The sequence below is a fragment of the Garra rufa genome, chromosome 7 (assembly GCF_049309525.1).
Source record: "Garra rufa chromosome 7, GarRuf1.0, whole genome shotgun sequence".
NCBI lineage: Eukaryota > Metazoa > Chordata > Actinopteri > Cypriniformes > Cyprinidae > Garra > Garra rufa.
In genome coordinates, this window is record NC_133367.1 from 4,407,826 (window position 1) to 4,423,008 (window position 15,183).

General features: G+C 36.6%; 1 protein-coding gene across 1 annotated transcript in view; it reads left to right on the plus strand.

Annotated features, from left to right (window-relative positions):
- ptprsa (protein tyrosine phosphatase receptor type Sa) overlaps nt 1-15,183 on the plus strand; it is a 150,151-nt gene that overhangs the window by 27,289 nt on the left and 107,679 nt on the right. The window contains exons 3-4 of the mRNA XM_073843433.1: nt 9,397-9,593; nt 10,798-10,939. Of these exons, the coding sequence (XP_073699534.1) occupies nt 9,397-9,593; nt 10,798-10,939 (339 nt within the window). The remainder of the gene's footprint in view (nt 1-9,396; nt 9,594-10,797; nt 10,940-15,183) is intronic.

The following is a 15,183-nucleotide window of genomic DNA, read 5'->3' on the forward strand; positions in this document are numbered from 1 at the left end:
CCTTTGTATGGTTTATCATTGTTTATGTAAAAAGGTGAGTTGATTAAGATTAGTTGATTCACTTTATATGCTTCAGACATGTAAAACATTCACATTTTACAAAATTATTGGCTGATTTAATGATATAAGTGCACTTATGATGTTACATCATTGCATGATGGCGTAAACTAGTGAATTGAATCAGTTCATTGAATCAAACTGTCCAAAAGAATCAGTTAACGGAAAAGAATCTGATTCCCCTATTTGTCTAAGGCTCTGGATTACAGTTAACAATGTTAAATTTCTTGCACATACTGATCATTTCGCTTCATAAGACCTCAAATTATCATCAGAAGCCACGTGTTTTAACTTTGTGTTGCCTGCATGTGTTTTTTTTACTCTTTTTTTTTTTTTTTTTTTTTTACTTTTTTGTGCCAGTAACCATTGAGTTGCATTATACGAATCACCAAGGGGTAAGGTTTCAGCTAACAAAAGTCATCTCGGATTACCTGAGGGTTGTTAAAACAACAGCAAATGTTCATTTTTGGGCGAACTATCGCTCTACAAGTCTGTTTTGTCATTTTGAGGATGTCGATTTGTCAACTCAAAAAGGTGAGTTGATTAAGATTAGTTGATTCGCTTTATATGCTTCGGACAGGTTTCAGCTAACAAAAGTCATCTTGGATGGACTGAGGGTGGTTAAATTAACAGCAAATATTCATATTTTGGGTGAACCTATCCCTCTACAAGTCTGTTTTGTCATTTTGAGGATGTCGATTTGTCAACTCAAAAAGGTGAGTTGATTAAGATTAGTTGAACTTCATATGCTTCAGACATGTATTACATGTCTTATTTACAAATTATTGTCAGCTTTAATTATGTAATTGCACTTATGACGTTACATCATTGCATGATTGCGTAAACTAGTGAATTGAATCAGTTCATTGAATCGAACTGTCCGAAAGAATCTGTTCGCTGAAAAGAATCAGATTCCCACATTTGTCTAAGGCTCTGGATTACAGTTAATAATGTTAAGTTTCTTGCACATACTGATCATTTTGCTTCATAAGACCTTTAATTATCGTCAGGAGCCACGCGTATTAACTTTGTTGCATGCATGTCCTTTTTTGACTCTTAAAGTACCAGTAACCATTGACTTGCATTATACGAATCACCAAGGAGCAAGGTTTCAGCTAACAAAAGTCATCTTGGATGGCCTGAGGGTGGTTAAAATAACAGCAAATATTCATTTTTGGGTGAACTATCCCTCTACAAGTCTATTTTGAGGATGTCGATTTGTCAACTCAAAAAGGTGAGTTGATTAAGATTAGTTGATTCGCTTTATATGCTTCGGACAGGTTTCAGCTAACAAAAGTCATCTTGAATGGACTGAGGGTGGTTAAATTAACAGCAAATATTCATATTTTGGGTGAACCTATCCCTCTACAAGTCTGTTTTGTCATTTTGAGGATGTCGATTTGTCAACTCAAAAAGGTGAGTTGATTAAGATTAGTTGAACTTCATATGCTTCAGATATGTATTACATGTCTTATTTACATATTATTATCAGCTTTAATTATGTAATTGCACTTATGACGTTACATCATTGCATGATTGCGTAAACTAGTGAATTGAATCAGTTCATTGAATCAAACTGTCCGAAAGAATCTGTTCGCTGAAAAGAATCAGATTCCCCTATTTGTCTAAGGCTCTGGATTACAGTTAATAATGTTAAGTTTCCTGCACAAACTGATCATTTTGCTTCATAAGACCTTTAATTATCGTCAGGAGCCACGCATATTAACTTTGTTGCATGCATGTCCTTTTTTGACTCTTAAAGTACCAGTAACCATTGACTTGCATTATACGAATCACCAAGGAGCAAGGTTTCCGCTAACAAAAGTCATCTTGGATGGCCTGAGGGTGGTTAAAATAACAGCAAATATTCATTTTTAGGTGAACTATCCCTCTACAAGTCTATTTTGTCATTTTGAGGATGTTGATTTGTCAACTCAAAAAAAGTGAGTTGATTAAGATTAGTTGATTCACTTTATATGCTTCGGACAGGTTTCAGCTAACAAAAGTCATCTTGGATGGACTGAGGGTGGTTAAATTAACAGCAAATATTCATATTTTGGGTGAACCTATCCCTCTACAAGTCTGTTTTGTCATTTTGAGGATGTCGATTTGTCAACTCAAAAAGGTGAGTTGATTAAGATTAGTTGAACTTCATATGCTTCAGATATGTATTACATGTCTTATTTACATATTATTATCAGCTTTAATTATGTAATTGCACTTATGACGTTACATCATTGCATGATTGCGTAAACTAGTGAATTGAATCAGTTCATTGAATCAAACTGTCCGAAAGAATCTGTTCGCTGAAAAGAATCAGATTCCCCTATTTGTCTAAGGCTCTGGATTACAGTTAATAATGTTAAGTTTCTTGCACATACTGATCATTTTGCTTCATAAGACCTTTAATTATTGTCAGGAGCCACGCGTATTAACTTTGTTGCATGCATGTCCTTTTTTGACTCTTAAAGTACCAGTAACCATTGACTTGCATTATACGAATCACCAAGGAGCAAGGTTTCCGCTAACAAAAGTCATCTTGGATGGCCTGAGGGTGGTTAAAATAACAGCAAATATTCATTTTTAGGTGAACTATCCCTCTACAAGTCTATTTTGTAATTTTGAGGATGTTGATTTGTCAACTCAAAAAAAGTAAGTTGATTAAGATTAGTTGATTCACTTTATATGCTTCGGACAGGTTTCAGCTAACAAAAGTCATCTTGGATGGCCTAAGGCTGGTTAAAATAACAGTAAATATTCATTTTTGGGTGAACTATCCCTCTACAAGTCTATTTTGAGGATGTCAATTTGTCAACTCAAAAAAAGTGAGTTGATTAAGATTAGTTGAACTTCATATGCTTCAGAGATATAAAACTCTAAATGAAAAACTAATAAAACTAATGATATAATTGCACTTATGACATTGTTATTGCATGGTTGCGTAAACTAGTGAATTGAATCAGTTCATTGAATCAAACTGTCCAAAAGAATCAGTTCGCAGAAAAGAATCAGATTCCCCTATTTGTCTAAGGCTCTGGATTACAGTTAATAATGTTAAGTTTCTTGCACATACTGATCATTTTGCTTCATAAGACCTTAAATTATTATCAGGAGCCACACATATTAACTTTGTGTTGCCTGCATGTTCTTTTTTCCTCTTAAAGTGCCAGTAACCATTGACTTGTGTTATATGAATCAAAAGGTGAGTTGATTAAGATTAGTTGAACTTCATATGCTTCAGACATGTATTACATGTCTTATTTACATATTATTGTCAGCTTTAATTATGTAATTGCACTTATGACGTTACATCATTGCATGATTGCGTAAACTAGTGAATTGAATCAGTTCATTGAATCAAACTGTCCGAAAGAATCAGTTCACGGAAAAGAATCAGATTCCCACATTTGTCTAAGGCTCTGGATTCCAGGTAATAAAGTTCAGTTTCTTGCACAAACTGATCGTTTCTCTTCATAAGACCTTTAATTATCATCAGGAGCTACGCATATTAACTTTGTGTTGCCTGCATGTCCTTTTTTGACTCTTAAAGTGCCAGTAACCATTGACTTGCATTATACGAAAAACCTAGGAACTATCCCTCTACAAGTCTCTTGAGGCTATGGATTTGTCGATTGTGTTCAAGAGCAGGTGCTTGACTTGTATGTAGATGTTGGTTTATAGCGTGAATGTCGCAGGTGTTTACCTGAACATGTTGCTCGCATTGATTTCTCAAATTACAGCCACTCAGGACATTATCCGGCAGCGGGATCCCTCGTAATTGGCTCTTTGGTAGCTAAAGTGCGTGTGATACCAAAATGTTCCTCTTTACCCTTTCAGATAAGCCTCAATCAGCGGTTGAAAGGTGGCTATTTTGAAACAAGATGGGCGACAAGTGATGCTTCCTCCTCTTTCCTAAACGCCGCTGATGGGCTGCCATTTTTTGCGCCTGCGTTTTTCTAATTCTCAGTATAATGGAGTTTTTTTTATATATATAAGCCCCGAAAGGTCTTTTTTTTTTCTCCGTTGATTATGGTGTTAGTCATCTAACCGCGTCTGTCACCCCAAGCCTCCCATTATAGGAGTCTCTCCAAATGGAGGCTGCAGAAACATGTTATTGGAAGCATTTCGAAAGTCCTGCAGCTGTTAATGCGACAGAAACGGCCTGAAAGGAGAATAATGTATGTGCAGAAAGACAAGTACGTTTTTAGCCTCAGTTATGATAATGCCCTATTACAAAAAAAAAACACCTGCTGTAATATTTATGATTTCATTTTTAGCAGTATTAAATACATTTAAAATATTGTTTAAATATATATATTTAAAATAAAAAATAATAAATGATAACTAAATATAAATATCTAAAATCTATGCTTTTGCTTAATAAAGTAATAATAAAATGTCTGTATATATACACACCTTTTTCTGGAAAAAAATATATATATATATATTTTTTTTTTATTTAAATATAAGTGTGTATCAATATTATAAGTGATATAATATTATTATAATATATTATCATATATCTGTTGTTTTAAGTGAAAGTCCAAATTTAAGTAAAATGTTACTTACTGTTTTTTTTTTTTTGTTTTTTTTATTAGCTATTATAAATTTTACATTTTATTAATCTTTCAGTTTTCTTATATATTTATTATGTATTATTGGTTCATTTCTTATATTTATGTTTAAAAAAATGTAGTACTATAATGAACTGTAATGAAGTATAATAATATTTAATAAGAACTAATAAACAGCTGTTTATTGTTTTTTTTTATAATAAAATAAAAATAAATAAATTTTCCCTAAAAAGTTACATGCTTTTTATTGTATTTCGCTAATAATAATAATAATAATAATAATAATAATAATAATAAATTAAATTAAATATATTTTTCCCTAAGAAGTTTATTTAATAATTTTTTTCTTTATTTTCTTTCACATAAAAAGTGCAGATTTAAGTGAAAATATACCTACTGTATTTTAATTAATTTATTTAGCTATTATAAATGTTTTACATTTAATTAGTTTTATTATATTATGTATTATTGGTTAATTTCTTCTTATTTTTCTTTACTAAAAATAATAATAATAATTATTATTATTACTTATTGAAGTATAACAATAATAATAATAATAATAATAATAATAATAATAAAGTATTTTATTTTTTTCACATGAAAAATTAAGTGAAACGTTATCTACTGTATTTTTATTATTATTTTATTTATTGTTAATACTTTTTATTATATTATGTATTATTGGTTAATTATACATAGTACTACAATAAATTGTAATGAAGTACAATAATAATAAAATTACAAAAATTATATATATATATATATATAGTATTGTATTGTATTTTAATAGTAGTAGCAGTAGTAATAATAATAATGATAATTTATTATATATACTTTTTTTCTGAACAAGTTACCTGCTATTGTATTGTTTTATTATAATTAAATATTACATGTTATTTTAATTTACATACATGTATGTATCAATATTACAGTGAATATAATGTTATAAATATATTATTATTATTAATTACATTTTTCAGTATGTTTTTTTCACATTACAATTGTATTTGAATTTAATTAATTAGTTATTATTTTTTAATTATTATTAATATTTTAGTTTTTTTTATTATGTATTAATTGTTACTTGTTACTTATTTTCATTTAAAAAAATAAATAAAATAAATTAAAGTTTTCCTAAAAAGCCACTTGCTTTTTTTTTTATAATGTAGTAATAATAATAATAATAATAATAATAATAATTGTGTATGTGTATATAATTACATGTTTCAACCAGATTATGTCATATCAACTTATATTTTAATACAGATGCAACTATAAAACATATAGGCCTGGTTTCATAGACATGGCTTAGACTAAGCCAGGATTAGGCCATAGTTTAATTAGGACATTTGAGTCATTTTTATAAACGTGCTTTGAAAAAAACATTACCGGTGTGCATCTTGAGACAAAAAAAGGCACTGATATATTTTAAGATCAGTCCATGCAAGTTTCTTTCAGTTAAATCAGCTCAGACTTAGATTTTAGTCTAGGACTAGCCTCAAGCCTTGTCTGTGAAACTAGGGGTTAATGACAGTTTTAAATTTGATTGTATAAGCCACTTTCGTTGGTTGTCATCTTCTAGTTATCTTTCACACACCTGTAACCGGACATCAGTTATTGCTTTGTTACACCATATGTATACACTAAGCCTTTGTTCTCCACATCTGTGCTTGTTTGCGCCGTCAGGAAAATGAAAGGCGTGTTAATTTGCTGTGGTTTCTCCTTCATAGCGTGGTGTGTTCTGTAAACACCTGCTCTGATGCGCAGAAGTGAGTCTCTGTGAGTGGACAGGTTAATTGCGCGAGTGATCCTCTTTGTCTTGTGAAGTAGCGCGGCTCGTCAAAGCTTCTCTATTACACCGGCGAGTCCTCGTCACATGCGTATGTCAGAAAATCCATACTCGAGCGCCTCGGGCCGTTGCGTGTGGCCGCCGACGGTTGCGGGACGCCTACACCGCAGAGGTTAGGCTTTAACCTCAATCCATCACTCAAGGCTGCTTTTTGTGTCCTTCGTCTTGAAGTACATCTGCAACCCCTTCACATTTTAGTCCTTTTCAACTTTTTGACTCTTGGTTAAATGATTGATTGAAGACTTTTGGCCTTTTGCTTGCTTTGGTCGTTCGGTTGACTGTTTACAGACTAAAGAAGCGAAGCCGGGGTCGAAATAGCAAGCAATTTTGTCTTTTTTTTTTTTTTGCCAGTGGTAGATTTGACAATGTTCTGTCATACGCTTTTCATACTTTCTAAAGTTTTTTTAATATTGTAAAGATTATTTTCTTGATTATTCATGCAGACCTACAGGGAAAAAATGCATGTTTAGAATTTATATTAGCATTAAATAGTTTATTTTAGAGATTTAGATGATAGATAGATAGATAGATAGATAGATAGATAGATAGATAGATAGATAGATAGATAGATAGATAGATAGATAGATAGATAGATAGATAGATAGATAGATAGATAGATAGATAGATAGATAGATAGATAGATAAAGTAAAAATAATATTTATTTATTTATTGAGGATGTTTTGTTGTTATTTACCTTTTTATTATTTAAAAAGTAGCTTATTTCGCTACTTCATATTTTTTGCCAGGAGTTCTCAGTTCCTTTTGAACTTTTTTATTTAATTGAATATTTTATTCATTATTTCAGAAAATGTATTTACATTTTTTTGTATTTTATACTGTTTTTACAAATGTAATTGTTTATTTTATTTATATTTTTATTATTTCTGTGTTATTATATAACATTTTACTTTTTATTTAATTTACTTTTTGTTTTGATTTTTTTTTTGAGTCAATTTTAATTACCCCAAAATGAAATGAAAAAATTTATTTTATTTTATTTATAGAGAGTAAAAATAATATTGATTTATTTATTTATTGAGGATTTTTGTTGTTGTTGTACTATTTTATTTTATAGAAAGTGAGAGAGAGAGAGTAAAACATTTTTTTTTTTTTTATGTTGTTGTTGTTTACCTTTTTATTATTTAAAAAGTAGCTATTTCAAACATAAAACTTTAAAACTACTTCATTTTTTTGCCAGGATTTCTCAGTTCCTCTTGAACTTTTTTTATTTCACTTTTATTTTATTTTTTTACTTTTTTTATTGAGTAAAAATAATATTTATTTATTTTTTGAGTTTTGTTTTTGTTGTTTACCTTTTTATTATTTAAAAAATAACTATTTCAAACTTAAAACATTCAAACTTCCAGATTTTAAAACTACTTCAAATAATTTTGCCAGATTTCTCAAGCCAACATAGTTCCTCTTGAAGAAAATTTAGAAATTCAGAAATTTAATTTTATATATATATTTCACCAGAATTTCTTACAATAATTGTAATTTAATGTTATTGTATAACATTTTACTTTTTATTATTTTAAATGACCCCAAAATTAATAGAAAACTGTTTTTTTTTTCTCTCTATATACAAAGAGAGCAAAAATAATATATTTATTTTATTTATTTTTATTTTTGCCTGAAATGTCAGTGTCCATCTCCTACAGAAGGACATGCTGAAAAATCTCGCCAGAGCCGTTCCACCGGGATCACGGTTCAAAGAACCCAAAATGTCTTGTTTTTGCTCTACCAAACCATTATGACTCATACCAGCAGAAGTGGTGAACCTGTGTGCGTTCGCATTGCGAAACTTGAGCTTTCACGACTTCTGAACGAAACAGAAAGTCCTCGGGCTTCATCCTCTCCGCTCTCTGGAACTTCGCTTCAAGTGTGTTTATCCACACCCGGAGATTCAGGGGCTCGCCTGCCTGCCCACGGGCGGTTAATAATTAATTTGCCGTGCTTGCCTGACCGTTTGATCATCTCCTTATATCTGTGCGCTTTCTGGATTTTAGCATGTTCCCCCTAGAGAGACTCTTCTCATGTCTTGTTGTGTCAAGCTTGACCCACTGCCCCGCGGAGAGAAAAAAAAAAAAAACGAGCGCCAGCGGAGGCCCGCCGAGAAGAGTCGAGGTAGACAGCATGATAATTTGATGAGCCGAGAACAAACAGTGCTGGGTTCTGAGGGGGAAAAAAAGGTCCATTTTTTTTATTTTCCAAAACCAGCGTAATCCACAAAAGAACAAGCAGTAATGCTAGGAAAGATGACAGCCCCTGTTCTCCAGAAGCTAGAATAGCTAGGTCACGAACCGTCGTCAGCGACTGTCACTCCTGGATGTCGTTAGCTTACAGCTGGCACGTCTTACGGGAAACGTGCATTGGGTTTTGGATGCTTCACCTGACAAGGGGCTTTCAAATCAAGGCAGAGTCGCTGGTACTTTATTATTCATTGGCCAATAAATTATTCAGAGTGGCGTCGACGTGCACATTGTCTGTGGTGTAATTACCGGCACGCTGAAAAACAGCCACTTTCCATTTGCGCCGACGCACCACGGCCCTCGTTTCTTGTCGACATCTCTATCGTAGCAGAATGGGTCACTAGCCCACTCCAGTCGTAGTCCCCTCACTCGCTATTTTACGCTCGAATGCGCTGTGAGTAACTGTGTGTGGGTGTGCGTTCAATCACTCGGTAATTTAATTTAATTGATTTGCTGTTACACTGACCTTGTGACGAATTGAGTTAGCTTCACTTTACCTGCGATCACTGTTCACTATAGCTTGTGCATTCACCAAAATGAGCAAAAAACACAGTAAGACAGCATTTACCCACAATTCAGTGCACTTAGCTTGACTTTGCATTTCCAGAAAGTGATATCAGCTGGCAAAATCGCTTTCTTGACTCGCTTCCAACAAAATCTAAGGCTTTTTGGTGCTGAAAAGGTTAAATGCTAATCAGTTTTCTTTTTCTTTAGCTCCACCCAGGTTCACAAAAGTACCCGTCGACATGATCGGCGTCTCCGGAGGAGTCGTATCCTTCGTATGCCAAGCCACAGGTGACCCCAAGCCGAGAGTAACCTGGAATAAGAAAGGAAAGAGGGTGAACTCTCAACGCATCGAGGTAAGACTTAGTGTGCTAGGGCTTATTCAAAACATGAGTCGTTTCTGTGGCATTTCTTACAAGGTGGCATCAAAAAGACATCTGGAATTGTTTTTGGGTTCAATCTCGAGTGTTTACATAGCGTACATATCTTAGCTTCTGTGGGTTTTAGCGTGAGTCTTATATTCCTTTCTTGTTTGCTGTGTTCCTTTGTCATAACACAGCTGGCAGCTGTAGAGTTGATCAATGTTTGGTGTGTCTTAATTAAAACTAGCTCCGCATTTAACCACGCTGTCACTGTTCAACAAAGATGAAAAACTTCCCTCAAAAAAAAAAAAACATCAACAGAAAAACACGTTGGCGGTTGGCGCGAACCCAAGAGTACGCTCGAATTATCATCTTGGTTGCATTTAAAAGTCATTTCGTAAGGGGTTTGAATTAATTTGTTTCCCCCGAAGGCTTCGCTTTGATATTGATCTACGCACACTTAGGACAGTGTGCCGTCACTGGGCTGCTTTTCATTATCGTAGCCTTGAAAACTCACCCCCACCGAAAAACCGAAGAGAGTTTTGCCACTGGCTTACAAAGAGCCTCGTTCCTCTTTGTCATTCCCTATTGATTCGAGCGACTGTTTCGCTACAATGACATCAAATGCGAAAGCACCGCAGGAGCCTAATTAACTCTCTCGCATAATTTGAGCTCACAGCAACATCTAGACGTTACAGGACATCTTGGCGCCTTAGAATAGGAGCACAACAATTTTTCATGGGAATTAATTGATGTAAACATGAAAAGGGTTAGGGGTTAAGGGTCAAAAGTTGGGGATCCTTGTTGATCAGTCTAAAACTTTTCAGCAGGGAGCAGGGGTGCCCAAACTCTTGGGTGTCTTGCAGAGTTTAGCTCCAACTCGCCTCAACACACCTGCCAAGAATGTTCTAGTATGCCTAGTAAGAGCTTCATTAGCTGTCTAATCGGGGTTGAAGCTAAACTCTGCAGGACACCGCCCCTCCAGGACTGAGTTTAGGCACCCCTGCCCTAGAGCAACTAGGAATTAAATATCTTGCTCTCGAGGCACTTGGGATCGGTAATTTTCCAATTCCGGAATTTAATTCACAGTCTTTATATCTTCAGGCCAAATTTTGAACCACCAGGCAACTGCTAATGACATTTTACCATGAAACATTTTGGTGTAATACACCAACTCACTCTTTGTCCTCTCACACAGACAATAGAGTTTGACGAAGGCGCAGGGGCCGTCCTAAGGATCCAGCCACTCCGGGCGCCTCGAGACGAGAACATCTACGAGTGCGTGGCGGAGAACAGCGAAGGCGAAATCAGTGTCCAAGCTAAGCTGTCCATCATTAGAGGTAAGACTACAGTTATATGGGTTAACAATTGTTTTTCCTGTAAAGTTCATCTGCCTGGAAGTTTCTATATTACAAAATCTGTTATTGTGGTGGTACAGCTACATCCATTACCTTGTTCATCTCTAAAAGGTGTATGTTAGCACCTTAAATGGAAAAAGGAAAGGATGTGATGTGTGGCCAAGTATGGTGTCCCATACAAGTGGACAGCAGTGAGTAGTGAACAAACACACACCCGGAGCAGTGGGCAGCCATTTTGCTGCGGCACCCGGGGAGCAACTGTTTGTTTGTTTTCTTGCTCAAGGGTCTCACCTTAGTTGAGGGTGGAAGAGAGCACTGTACATTCACCCGAACCGAGACTTGAACCCGTGACCTTTGGGTTACAAGTCCAACTCTCTAACCTCACAACTGCCTCGTTAAATACCTTTAAAGGTACCACTTCAGCAACAGCTTTTGCACCTTTTTTCTGAAAGAATGTGGTGATCCTGAAGACCTTGATTAGTTGGTTCAGGTGTGTTAATTTAGGGCTTGAGGTAAACACTTCTGGAGCAGGATTGGATCCCAATCCTCCTCCAGTCCTCGGGACCCACCTCCCAGATTATTTAACACACTAAGAAGCTGATGAGTTGAATCAAATATTTTAATTAGTGGAGTCCCCAAGACTGGAGATAAGAAACCCATGCCTTTCAGGAAAATCTCTGCAAATGGAGAAACTGACCAGAATTCTCTGCTTAACTTGAACGTGACCCAATCTTACTGTCGCAGAACCTCTGTCGTCGTCACCATCGAGTTATCCGTTCGTTCCCCGTGCGCTGAGGTCTAGCCATCTGCCTTGTCAATGCCGAGCGCTGGAGCAGTCAGCTTGCAGGCCTCTTCCTGGGCCCAAACCCAAGCCGAGGGTTTTTGTAGGCAGCCCAGTTTTACATGAAAATCCTGGCTTTGGCAAGACCCATGCGGCTCAGGAAGGAACACAGGCGGTAGCACTAGGGGGAAAAAAACGGCTGCTCCCCCCTTCGCTCTCTCATCCCCATCTGCTGTGGGCCTGCATTTACATCGAACCTTATCAGAACACACTCGTACAAAGGACGACACGTGTGTCCGCGCGCTCCCAAAGGAGAGCGCCTCTGCTCTCGAACGCCTGCGCGGACATCAATCAAAATCAATTAAACCGTCCACCATCGCAGCTGCAATTTGTGGTCTCGAGTGGGCTCTTCTTTCATTTTGTCCCTGGCCAACTTCTGAAGCTGGTGACTTCATTAAGTACCCAGTCACCTTGCCGTCTTCAGGGCGTGTCCGCCCGCCTGCGGCAGAGAAAACACAGGAAGGCTTTGCTGTAAATCTGCCGGTGCTCTTTCCAGGGGCTTAGGTTTGTTTTTAGCTGCCTTCTGGCTGCCCACAAGAGCGGTGAGCAGAATGCTTAAGATGTGCCATCTGCTTTTCCACCGTGTCGCAGAGTCCTCTGAGAGTCCTTGGAGGAGTCTCGGAGAAAACCGAGGCGAAGACACCTGCAGCCGTCGCTGCTTCTCCTCGGCGCGTCGAACCCCCGCTTCCCCTCCTCTGCTTTCTTCTCTTGTAGCCGCGCTGTTTTTCTCTTCAATCTGACCCTGGCTTTCAGCCCTTCTTGGCAGTCTTGTCCACTAGCGACCCAGAGCTAGCACTTCATAGAATCCAACACCAACAGCAGCCCAGGTTTCGCCATCTGCTCGCTTCCTGCGAGGTGTCAGACGCTCGCACGCTTCTTTACACATTCAGGTGTGTCTGGCCTTAGCTTGCCCCCGGTCATGCTGTGAGAACTCTGGGTTCAGAGTGCTGGCCAACAAAAGATCAGAGCGGGAACGCTGGACCGCACAGCCACGGGTTTGGCATCGTGCAACCCGAAATCCAAAGGTGTCAGACCACCTTCCCGAAACATTAGCTCTTTTCCAAAACCTTCTGTTTTTTAGACAGCGTCATAGGCGAACTCCAGATGTGAAGGCTTTTGCACAAGTTGGCTAGTTTTAGCAACAGCGCAGGCTATATTTTGTGCTCAGTAGGGGGAAAAATCCATCCAAGATAGTAAATAAGTGGATTGATAAAAATGTTAGGTTTAGGGTTACAAGTGCACTATTTTACCTAATGTGTTTAAGGTTTTTAGACTGTTGTGCTGTTAGCTTAGCAACTTGTTAGTGAAAAAAATTGTAATTTGGTTTAAGGTTAGGCTTAACAATGTAAGTGCACTATTTAAGGTAATATTTGTGTGTGTTATGCATTTTGGTGATATTAGGGTGTTGTGCTGTTAGCTTAGCAAAATGTTACCATGAAACTCTTGTCATCTTTTGTGGATGGATAAAATTGCAAAGCTGTTAGGTTTAGTGTTACAAGTGCACTATTTTACCTTATAATTGTAACATTATGCATTTTGATGCTTATTAGATTGTTGTGCTGTTAGCTTAGTATAACAACATGCTAACAGGAAAATCTTGTAATATTTTGTGGATGCACTTATCAAGAGTACTGTGCTGTTAGCTTAGCAACATGTTAGTGAAAAGCTCTTGTAATCTGTTGTGGATCAATAAAACTGAAAATGCTAGGTTTAGGGTTACAAGTTCACTATTTTACCTAATATGTTTGATTACTGTGTATTTTTAAGTTTATTAGAGTGTTCAACATGCTAACAGAAAACTCTTGTAATATTTTGCAGATGGATAAAATTGATGCAAAGTAGTTTTAGGGTTACAAGTGCACTGTTTAACCTCATAATTCTCTTTGCTATGTATTTTGACGCTTATTAGAGTGTTCTGCTGTTAGCTTAGCAACATGCTAACAGAAAACTTTTAAAAAATTCTTATGGATCAACAAAATTGATGCAAAGTAGTTAGTTTTAGGGTTACAAGTGCACTGTTTTATCTCATAATTGTCTTTGCTATGTATTTTGACGTTTATTAGAGTGTTCTGCTGTTAGCTTAGCAACATGCTAACAGGAAACTCTTGAAATTTCTTGTGTGCTCAACAAAATTGATGCAAAGTTATTAGGTTTAGGGTTACAAGTGCACTGTTTTACCTCATAATTGTCTTTGCTATGTATTTTCATGCTTATTAGAGTGTTGTACTGTTAGCATAGCAACATGCTAACAGAAAACTTTTAAAAAATTCTTATGGATCAACAAAATTGATGCAAAGTAGTTAGTTTTAGGGTTACAAGTGCACTGTTTTATCTCATAATTGTCTTTGCTATGTATTTTGACGTTTATTAGTGTTCTGCTGTTAGCTTAGCAACATGCTAACAGAAAACTCTTGAAATTTCTTGTGTTATTAACAAAATTAATGCAAAGTTGTTAGGTTTAGGGTTACAAGTGCACTGTTTTACCTCATAGATGCTTATTAGAGTGTTGTGCTGTTAGCTTAGCAACATGCTAATGGACAACTCAATTGTAGTCAATTGGGAGTTGGATCTCTTCTATGAGGATCTCCATTTGAGTTGTTACCTGAAAAGAATGCCCTAAATTAGTACTTTATTAGAAGGTAGGAGCCTAAGTAGACAGTATTCTTCTCTTTGTGTCAGTTTGCTGTTCTTTCCTCACCTCTTCTCATCTCTAATCTCATCCTTCACTTCCAGAGTTCGCGCTGTGACCCTTCCTCCTTCAAACTCTGGGCGCAGAAACTCGTTAGCACTGCAGCGCGCCAGAGAGGATGATCTCACCGCAGCCCGTGCCCGTTTGATCAGATGCGTTTAATTGGCTGCTACCCTGCAGGACGAGCTGCGTTTGTTCTGCCGCTCCTCGCACGGTTTTAATTGGACTGCTCTGACCCCGCCACTCGCCGCCGAGCCCCTTTTATTAGCCATTTTTTTATCACAGCTTTCGCGCTGCCATTTCCAAATTCGTCTGTGTCTCGTTTGTCCCACTCAAGCACGGTTTGAGGAATCGTAATGTCACTTTTCTCTCTCGCCGTCTGGTTGGAAGTGTCGCTGCCTCTGATCAGAGACGCTCAGCACTTTGTGGATCCACACTGCTGTCTGTGTTCGATTCATGACTCATCCATTCTGAAATCTTTGCGTCTCACACGTTTCTGTGGTTTGCAGATTTGATACAGGCTGCTGTGCAGAAATCAGCTCAGTCTATACCATCATCTCACTCCTCTGTCTCTGCTCCTCACAGTAATCTTGTCGTCTATCTTTGTTCCTTTTCATACAGCTCTTTCTTCCTTTCTGCAAGTCTCTACCACTCACTTTTCCTTTTTTATTGACATTGACATATGATATTATAAAT